General features: G+C 42.5%; 2 protein-coding genes across 2 annotated transcripts; one reads left to right on the top strand and one right to left on the bottom strand.

The window, feature by feature from the left end:
- Positions 1-7: 7 nt before the first annotated feature.
- Positions 8-6,625, top strand: ighmbp2 (immunoglobulin mu DNA binding protein 2). Its single transcript, XM_079680276.1, has 16 exons — positions 8-152; positions 673-755; positions 953-1,122; positions 1,222-1,417; positions 1,497-1,594; positions 1,705-1,868; positions 1,983-2,183; positions 2,261-2,408; positions 2,493-2,667; positions 3,528-3,710; positions 3,798-3,916; positions 4,003-4,097; positions 4,456-4,579; positions 4,674-5,495; positions 5,972-6,171; positions 6,350-6,625. Exons 2-16 carry the CDS (start codon positions 679-681, stop codon positions 6,545-6,547), a joined length of 2,970 nt encoding a protein of 989 aa, XP_079536402.1. The 5' UTR covers positions 8-152; positions 673-678; the 3' UTR covers positions 6,548-6,625.
- Positions 6,626-6,760: 135 nt separating this feature from the next.
- On the bottom strand, positions 6,761-10,653 carry LOC307038682 (zinc-binding protein A33-like). The gene is made up of 6 exons (XM_079680283.1): positions 10,158-10,653; positions 9,697-9,792; positions 9,308-9,538; positions 8,198-8,220; positions 7,998-8,116; positions 6,761-7,399 (listed from the first exon to the last, which is right to left on the bottom strand). The coding sequence occupies exons 1-6, from the start codon at positions 10,548-10,550 to the stop codon at positions 6,837-6,839; spliced, it is 1,425 nt and encodes a 474-aa protein (XP_079536409.1). The 5' UTR covers positions 10,551-10,653; the 3' UTR covers positions 6,761-6,836.
- Between the last annotated feature and the right edge of the window lie 64 nt (positions 10,654-10,717).

A 10,717-nucleotide genomic window follows, 5' to 3' on the forward strand; every position in this document is an offset into this window, starting at 1 on the left:
CTATCATGCTAACAAGCTAGCGCAACAAAAGGAGACGGCAATGAGTTCAACAAACACACTGGTGTAATGTAGATATTTGCAGGATATTTCAAAGTTCTCCTGCATGAATAACATTAAGGTTTCTGCTTTCTGCTCACCTGTGGTCTCTTCAGGTAACTACATTAACAGTTGAGTGTCATTTTCTCCTGCTAGCTGTAGCTAAAGTTAATCAGTTTTTGAGTGCAGTGTGGTTAGCACTTAGCAAGCTAACATGTCAACATTCAATAAGCTTTTGACGTGTTTATACTATTGACTAAGCTGTACCCTGCCTGTGTTCCCTCGTTTATTACCTGACATTGTTATTCCTTGTATTAAAGTAGAGTTAAAAGTATTTGTCACTGAGGTGCAGTGGGTATGGATGTTTAAAGTTGCATAGTATGGATATATAACAAAGTAGAATTACCTCACTGTAACTGTACACAAGTTCTTGAATAAAAGGTATACAGTTAGCTACATTCCCCCACTGATGAGATGTACCTTTGATAATGAGAGAACTATCATATCCATAAAGGACAACAACAGTTTTTAGTATGACCTTTTCTGTTTTCTGTTGTCTGTAGCCTAAGGGAAGTGTAACTAACATAATGTTTTGGATCTGTGCTGAAACATTTATCATCTTTTCTGCCTTTTTAGTTAGCAATGGCGGTGGAACAGTTTGTGTCAAAAACACTTGAGCTTCTACAGGAGGAAAGGGAGGCTGAAATAGAGGAGAACAGGTAAGAAAGAATAACATCCAGACTGTAATACTTAACTTAATAATTGGATAATTTGGCCATTTTGCTATGCACTTCCCTAAAGTTAGGGATTTTGGAAAAATATCCTACACTCCAAAGAATTATGCTTGGTAATCCCTCCACCTGACTTACTTAAATCTTTGACCAAAACACTACAATGTCTTGTTTTGTGCCTACAGGATATGGCAGGAGAACATCTCTCTGAAGGATCTTCAGAGTAAAGGGGTTTGCCTGCTGAAATTGCAGATAAGCAGTCAGTCCACAGGTCTGTACGGTCGCACAGTTGTCATCTTCGAGCCACGGAAACATTTGGGTTTTACATCTCTGCCGAGCAACAGCTTTGGACCTGGTGAGAGGGAATATTTAAACGTCAGATCTGTGTGTTTCTGTGTGACTGTAGTTTAATAATTTTTTGCTTAATAATTAAACATTTATGTCTTTGTAATAGGTGACATAGTGGGCTTGTATGACACTGGTGGATGCACCGCAGCCTCACAGATTGGCACAGGGATAGTGACAAGGGTCAGCCAAACTGCGATAAGTGTGGCCTTTGATGATTCTAACGATGGCCTGAGCTTCGATACAGATGGTCTTCACAACCTCTTAAAATTGGCAAATGATGTTACCTACAAACGAATGAAAAAGTGAGTGACGTCTGTAATTTAAGACAAAAAAGAGAGAGTTATGCAACCGTTGAAACTAAAAAAAATGCTGTGCTTGTAGTGCCTTGAATACATTAAATGGATACAGAAATGGACCTGCGGCCAATCTGATAGACGTTCTCTTTGGAAACTCAACACCTTCTTCACAAACACAGCCAAGTAAGTGACACTGAAATTGTTTCTACTGGTAGCATATCCAAACTTTCCAAATCAGCAAAGATCTTACAATACAAAGGACTAACTCTTGGTATCCTATTATGTTTCATCAGACGAGTTTAAATTCTTTAACTCCAACCTGGATGATTCCCAGAGAGAAGCTGTGTCCTTTACTCTGTCTCAGAGAGAATTAGCTGTGATTCATGGACCGCCAGGCACTGGGAAAACCACCACTGTGGTCGAGATCATCCTGCAAGCAGTCAAGCAAGGCCAAAAGGTGCAGAAAGTTTATATTTATTAGTGCATGTGTTAATACTTTTCCTCCTACTTATTATTTCCTTACATTTATCTGAAGTTGACCTTTTCGTAATTGAACTATGTGTTTGTGCAGGTCTTGTGCTGTGCTCCATCCAACGTGGCGGTGGATAATTTAGTAGAGAGGTTAGCCCAATGCAAGGCTAAAGTCCTGAGGCTGGGTCACCCTGCCAGACTGCTGGAGTCCATACAGAAACACTCACTGGACGCCATCCTCGCTCAGAGTGACAGTGCAGGCATCATTGCAGACATCCGTAAAGACATGGACAAAGCATTTGTACGTATTGAAGTATGTGGTCCTCTTACTAGCATGTGTGACATTTTGAATGATTTCTAATATATATTTTTCTCAAGGTGGGAATAAAGAAGATGCGTGAAAGAGGAGACCGGGTGAACTACAAAAGGGAAATAGGGGAGCTAAGAAAAGAGCTGAGAACCAGGGAGGCAACAGCCATCGCCCAGATCCTCAAAAGTGCTGATGTTGTGTTATCAACCAACACAGGTCAGTTAGGGCTCCGGGTTGAAGATAAAGTATTTCTGTGATGATGATGAAAGGCAATCAGAGAGCACTTATTTGTGTCTGCAGGTGCTTGTCACACTGGTCCGCTGAAGCACCTGCCAGCGGAGCACTTTGATTGGGTGGTGATAGACGAGTGCGCTCAGGCGCTGGAGAGCAGCTGCTGGATCGCCCTGCTCCGAGCACGCAAGTGCATCCTGGCTGGAGACTACAAGCAGCTACCACCGACCATCAAATCACAAAAGTAAAGAAACAAGAACCCGATTTCATCTTTTTGTGCATTCATATGTTTTAAAGAATTCCTTTTATATTGGTCCTGCTGCAATAATTGAAATATTTTCCTTAACCCCTGAAAAATTAATGACGTTTTTATTCTTAGCAATACAAAATTCCAATGAAATAAAAATTTAGCTTTTAAGAAATCATCAAGCTTTATGCTGCGTTCACACCGGACGCGATGCGATGTTTTGGGGCGCCGCGATTACTTGTAAAGTCAATGCACAGACGCGAATTCGCTCCGACGGCGAGCATGAAGCGATGGACGCGGCGCGAATCACGCGATTGAACGGTGCCACGTCAAACGCGAGAGTTCAATTTGTTCAACTCGAGCGTCAAATTCACGTGACGCGTTCTCGCGGAAGCCAATCAGCGTTGGGATTCCCTCTGACGTCCCTCTGACGTGCTGCTGTTGATCAGTTGTAAAGATGGAAGAGATGATCGTTGTGACTGTCAACGGTATGTTTGTTTTGAATGACGCGATAAAACAAACTGCAAGCCGCGGTGAAACTTGAGCGATTGGAATGCAAAGCGAATATTCGCATCGCGTCCGGTGTGAACGCAGCACTAGCGTCCAATTCACCAGGACTGTGTGTGTGTGTGTGCTTTGATCAGAGTAGATTGACAGTGCTGACAACAAAAGCAACATCTAATAAAAAAACTCAGCGCATTTGAAATAAAAAGAGTCTTTTATATCAAATAAAGAAAAACACTCAACATTTAGTTTTCTCTTCAGCACACCTCAGTCATAGTAAGATGCTGTTTGATAAATGCAATCAGGGTCTTTTATATGATCATAGTTGCACATTGTTATTTTTTTTTCCACAGGGCTGCATCAAAAGGCCTGTCCCTCAGCCTCATGGAGAGACTCATCCAGATGTACGGGGACTCGGTGGTCCGCATGCTAACAGTCCAGTACCGCATGAACAGTGCCATCATGGACTGGGCCTCCAAAGAGATGTACCAGGGACGACTTACAGCTCACAGCTCTGTGGAGAAACACCTGTTAAAGTGAGTGTAAGCTTGATGATGGAGAGTCTCTAATGTTTGTATATCCGTGAATCTAAAATGATAACAATTCTGTCTTTGATGCTGAAGAGATCTACCTGGAGTCGCCTGTGTTGAAGAGACCAGCACGCCGCTCCTTCTTATCGACACAGCAGGCTGCGGTCTGAGCGAGATGGAGGTCACTGAGGAGCAGTCCAAAGGCAATCAAGGTTAGTCCTTTTTACTGTAAAGAACACATCGTTTTATTACAGAAAGGGTTTTATGGGATCTAACCGTGTGTGAACGTTATCCTCAGGTGAGGTCGACATCGTTGAACTGCACATAAAGGCCTTGACTGAAGCTGGGGTTAAAGCTAAAGACATCGCTGTTATCGCTCCGTATAATCTACAGGTAGGTCACTGATTGAAGGAACTGTACTGTAAAATACATGTTAACTTAACCTCTACTACTCTACTGTGTCAAAGCAATATTTGCATAATTTGTATTGCATATTTTATAAATAACATATCAAAACTTTCAAAGGATTAAAAAGAAAATACCCCAAAAAGAAAATGTAATGCTGAACTAGAATTCTAAATGACATTAAAAGTTATGTACTCAATAAAAAAAATGATCTCTATATTTCAGAGGCTGCAAACCTTTTTCTGGAAAAATTATTTCAACAGTTTCTCATTTATTGACAGTTGGAGATTGTTCTTCATTGCAGATTCATAAAAAGTAACTCATTGATGTTCTGGTCTCTGTAAAGGTGGATCTTCTGCGTCAGAAGCTTTCTGCGAGGCATCCTGAGCTGGAGATAAAGTCAGTGGATGGATTTCAGGGCAGAGAGAAGGAGGCCGTGGTGTTGTCCTTAGTTCGGTCCAACAGGAAAGGTCATCTATTTAGCTCAAAAAGGATGTCTGATTCTGTAACACCGTGAATGTTAGCAGCACTTATTCATGTATTTGTTAACTCTTTGAATTCCAGGGGCAGTTGGATTTCTGTCAGAGGACCGAAGGATTAACGTGGCTGTAACGCGTGCGAGGCGTCACATCGCTGTTGTGTGCGACACGCAGACCGTCCAGAATCACGCTTTCCTGAAGTCCCTGATCGATCACATGACTCAACGTGGCGAGGTCAGAACAGCATTTGAGTACATCCAAGACATCGCGCCACAAAACTACACCCGTGACCCCAAAGACACAAAGTCTTCCAGCAGCTCCACGTCCACCAAACAGAAGGTGAAAGATCAGCCTCCCAGCAGGACGAAGCCACCGCAGAAGAGTTCAACCGGAAGCAGCGCTAATGAAAATACTGCAGGGAAAGAGAAGCACGCAAAGTCCAGCTTAACATGCCTGACAGAGGAAGAGCAGAAGAAGAACAGAACTGCTGAGATCACGGCGCAGGTGGAGAGCTTTCTGAAGGACTCAAATCAGAGTGAACTACAGTTCCCATCATCCTTTAACTCTCATGACCGCCTGCTGGTTCACCAGGTCGCTGAGGGGATGGGCCTCGTGCATGAGAGTAAAGGTGAGGGGAAGGACAGGTGCATCACTGTCGCCAGACCCCTGGAGTCAACACCCGCTGAGGAGCCACCACAGGAAGAAGAAGAAGAAGAAGAAGAAAAAGAAGTCCAGAGTCCCCAGAAAGAGCAGCTTTCTGAAACCGCATTAGATTTAAAAAGTTTACATTTGGAGCGAATGAAGAGGGAGCAGCAGAAGAGGGAAGAAAACGCTCAACACAAAAAGCAACAGAACATCATCCTGCCAGCTCAGGCCCAGGCATCGAAGAAACCAAAGGCTGCTAAAGGTAGTAGAAACATCTCTCACCAGTATTTGTATTTTTGATTACTCTTACTCACATTTCTTTCTAGATTTTTATTTTACGCCAGAACATTTTTATTTCAGTTTGTCATAGTCCAAGTTGCTTCTGTCCAAAACCCAAAATAATTGGCAATTACTTTAGTTTACAATTGATTATTTGCCCAATTGTTTCAGCTTGATTTTTAAATTGATACGATATGATACACTTTGTTGTCCTTGATTTGGAACGGTCCTGCAGTTCCATAGAAAAAGCAAATCATAAATACCACATAGTACGTGATAAAAGACAATACCATATTCACACATGACTTATGTACACAGACGTACATACACGTATACACACTGACAATGACCACCTATTGCACAAACCCCAAGGCCAACAACAACAACAACAACAACTGTTATTTGAATCCGTCTGCTCCGATATGTTTTCAGCTTTGAACCTTTCCATTTGTCTCCCAGTAAAGAGTAAAACGAAGACAGGCGCCTGCGGGATCGCTGCTGCCGCCGCTCCAGATGAAGACTTCGACACACTCATCAACGCCGTCATAAAGGCTGAACGTGTGTGCAGCTTCCTGAGGTGCAAAGCTTCTGTACTGATGCTCGGACAGCTTTGCCTGTTCTGCAACAGGCAGTACTGCCTCAGTCATCATATACCAGAGGTGAGACCGGAACAGACCCCAAAGAGTACATGTTTTTACTATGTAGTCGTTTTTTAAATCCATAGAGGAAGGAAAGTATTTTATTAGGCTGTGTATTGATAGTTCGCCCATAAGTGACAACCTACATATAAGAAAGGTGTCGTTTTCTGATCTGATGTCATGTGTTGCACCTTTTTAGGTTCACGGCTGCGGAGATAAAGCCAAGTCTCACGCTCGGATGAGAATAAGCAAAGAGGGCGTTCTTTACGCCGGCAGCGGCAAGAAGGATAAAACCATGGACCCCAACAAGAAAGCCTATCTGCAGAGGAAACTGGATTCTAAACTGAAAGATATGTCCACACAGAGGAAGCCAAAACAGAAAGAAAATGAAAGTTAATAACATCAAATCAACTCTACATATTTATATGACCTGAGACTGTCTTCTGAATAACATTAAATAAATAAAATGTTGAAAGTGTTATGTCTTATTTCATAAACTACTCAGTACAGTGTCATACAATTTGCTACTGAATTTCATAGAGAAACTATTCAACATCTTCCTCGACTCAAGCACCATGTCTTATTTCATCACCTATACAGTATGATGCCTGTGTAACCATCAGATACAGTACAGTGTCATGTAACTTCTGCTGAACAAAGTCTCCCTCCACACTAGCACCATGTGTCTACTGCATGTGAGACTCCATGTTCAATGCTACTGTCTGAGAACAGATGGTCAGCTGGCTGCAGTGTTTCCCCTCTCCACTCAATCCAGGGGAGAAGAAGGGAAACACCCTCTCTGTGAATCTGTCTTTGAAAGCATATATTATTGTTGAATCGGCCTCATTGATGAAAACAACCTTTCCTTTATCGTAGTCCAGCTGTACAGTGATCTTCTCAGGTGTCTGCTTCAACACCAGCTTGGTGCGAGGCGAGGTCTGAGCCCAGAATGAGTCTCCGTTGCTCACACCGATCACCCAGAAACCCTCGCTGGGGTTGAGGAAGACGGTACTCCTCCTCTTGATGGACTCTCGTGCCACTCCGATGTGCCAGTCTTTGCCCTGGCCCACCTCCACCATCCAGCTGTGCCTCCCTGACGTGAAGCCGCTGGCCCCCAGCACACACACACGGCTGGTGAAGCGTTCAGGGTTATCAGGGAGGAGCTGCTTACTGCTGAACTGCACACAGGTCAGATCTTCAGACAGCTTCAAGTTGGACTGGGCCGTGTTTGGATCCAGAGTAATCGGGACTGAAAGTATCAAAAACACTCGGTATATTAAAGGTCCCCTATAATACTCTTTTTCATCAATATATTATAGTTCTCAGTTATACACAAAACATGTATTTGAAGTGTTTGGCTCGAAATACCAAACAGATCATGCGTTGTAGCATCCCATAATCCTCTCTGTTTCAGTCCTGTTTCAAAAGTGCTGATTCTCTGTCTGTTATTTTAGATGAAAATAAGGAGCCCCTCCCCACGCCCCTCTGCGAGATATTTGGTTAAAAATAACACAATGGTGCTCTAGGAGGAGATTCAGGATAAGGTGGGCGGGCGGGGGTTACCTTGGTTGGTGATTGGCTAATGGTTACACAAGCCAAAAAAACATTATGACATCATAAAGAAGCCAAAATCTGATCAGCTCATTTTCAGACAGGTTTTTATTAAAAAAAAAAGGATCAGGACAAAAAGAGTGCAAAGCTTTTTTTGCTGAAACTTTCAGAATCTCTTTACACAGAGGGGACACATGTTTATGTATAAAAGACATGGAAAAGAGGATTTTGCATAATAGGTGACCTCTAAAGAACTAAAATCTGATTTACTTATAAGCCATTTTCTGTTCACTCACCACATGTGACGGTGCTGGCCATCTTCTTCCAAACTTCAAACCTGAGTGAGCTCAGATGCTTTGCAGAGTTGATGAGGATATCTCTGATACACTGCGGCTTTTGAATAGTGCATTTGACCCTGAAACATGTTGAAATAATTACAACATTGACTTATGTAGACAGTTAGGGCTACGGTTGGCAGATGGTGAGTTCCACATACCTTTTATTGGTCTGCTTGAAGTCCTAAAGATCCAGAAAGAAAGTGAAATAAATGCAGCTTATTATTTAAAGCTGAGGTGTGTAGTTATACGTGCAGCAGGGGTCAGGTGTTTGAGTAAGCAGTGATAAAAAGAAACACCTGTACACTATAAAAACACAAAACTATTCCAAAAGGATAATACATCCAAATATTTTTGAGTGTATGCATGAAAGGAAACATTAAAATAATACATGACAAAACGAAATCACACTCATAAAGTTAGACACCAAGCTCCTAAGGCCATGAAGGTGTCATTTGCTCATAGCTTTGAAATGTTGATCAGCCTGGCTGTGTTTGACAGTAAGTCACACCTTGCCTATTGTTACATATATTATACTCAATCTGGTATTTTGTCGTTAAAAAGGATTAAAATGTCCATTCAAATACATTGGAGGTCTGTAGAACGTGCACAGTAGCATCTTGTGGCACTGATGGGATTTATAAAGCCGTTATCTATGGTTAGTCCGGCAGTGGCTCAGGGGATGGGATTGGACTGGGAGCCGTAGGGTCGCCGGTTCAAGTCTCCGACCAGACCTAAAATATGGAGTGTGGACTGCTACTTGGAGAGGTCAACTCCTGCCCTGCCGTGGTACACTTGAGCAAGGCACCGGACACCCCCCTTCCCCACTAGCTGCCCACTAGCTGCCCACTAGCTGCCCACTGCTCCTAGTACTAGACTCCTGGTACTAGGATGGGTTAAATGCAGATGCCAAATTTCACTATGTGTGTGACCATTAAAAAAGAGTGTTTCATAACTCCCAATTCTATAAAGCCAGTAATTTTACCTCTATGTTATTGTGTGACTTTGTTTATACCGGACTCACAAAACGTAGAAAACTTTTTCAATATAATATGAATTTTTCATGTGTCTAAGTTTTGCCTCTGCCCATGTTGACAGCAATGCATTGCTTTGCTCCTGTTCCCTTATTGCTGTCTGTTCTGGGGGGGGGGGGGGGAGGGGGTGCCATCGACCACTTAGTGTAGCTTATACACTGACTATGGATAAACCTCATATATCCCCACTTTAAGAAAAAAGCCTTATTGTCACGTAAACAATGGCAGTAGATGTACCTGTAGAAATGTTAAATCCTTGGCTCTGAGGGCCCCCTCGACTTCACTGATGGTGGAGTAGAGGGTCTTGATTTGCTCCTGGATGTTTTCCAGCTTCTCACACATCACCTGCGTCTTGATCTGCTCCTCCTGTCTGAGCACCTTCAGCCGGCCGTTCTCCTCCTCCCTGAGGAACAGGTGCAGCTTCTCAAACTCCTCCTTTATCGCTGCCTCACTGTGATTCACTTGGCTCTAGAATGTGTGTGGATATATTTTGGCAGACACATAAAAGAATATTTGTGTGTCGTCCGGGAAGGAACTTTCTATCTTGGCGGAAACTGAATGGGTGAGACTAAAGAATCAGAATTCAAATATTAGAGGTACATCAAAACACACAATTATATCTTTACCTGTATATAGCGTTTGGTTTCCTCCCATTGCACCTTTGTCATGTTCAATAATCTGATATGTTTCCTCAAGGACTCCAGCATGGCTGAGACTTCTTTCTGAAATATTCAAAAGATTAATAATTGAGAGTCTAAATCTGGAAAACTATTATTCTATGAATTGACAAAACATCAATGTGCTACTTTTCTCAGTTTTATATAACTAACTAATTGTCATTGAGATTCGGACAAGCTGGTTATGGAAGTTATGATGGATGATTTTTATAGATTAAATAATGTATCAATGATTTCAGAAAACAATTAGTTTATTATGAAAGTAATTGTTAGTTGCAGCCCAATCCCCTTTTACACTAGAAGAAAAACAATCAGAGTTGCAACACATCTTCACTACATACAAGTCATTGTGTTTGCAATATTTGCCGTAAATCCCCTTGTTATTTCCCCAGTTTCTATTTTGACTCTACCTTTTTCTGTGTGGCGGCCTCCTCCACTGGGCTGCACTCGTGAACTTTGTGCTGTTTTGACGTTTGGCAGACTAGGCAGATGGGCTCGAGGTCATTGTGACAGAAAATATTCAGCTTCTCTTTGTGAACCCGACAAACGTCCTGATTGCTTCTGATCTTTAACATCACCTGATATTCGTCCGCAGCTGTCTTTAGTTCCAGGTTGATAGGAGGCCTCCCAAGGACAGACACAGCCTGACACACAGGACATTCTCGACATCCTTTCCATTCCCAGAATTTCTTTAAACAAAATCTGCAAATATTGTGGCCACAATTTAGGAGCACGGGAAGGTAGTAAATATCAGAGCATTGAGGACAAAGTAAGTCCCCTTCAGAGAATGAAAGCGCTGCCATCAGGAGGAAGCTTTCCTGCAAAGTGAGCTCACAGGGAAACAAACCTCCAGTGTCTCAGGTGTTGTGACAGAAGGCGGTTCGATGCTTATCGCTTGGTTGAAACTTCTGTAAATCTTGGCAAACTAGTACGACTGGTTAAATGCTCGTTGAATATGACACATACGATA

Source organism: Notothenia rossii (assembly GCF_949606895.1).
Source record: "Notothenia rossii genome assembly, chromosome: 5".
Taxonomy (NCBI): Eukaryota; Metazoa; Chordata; class Actinopteri; order Perciformes; family Nototheniidae; genus Notothenia; species Notothenia rossii.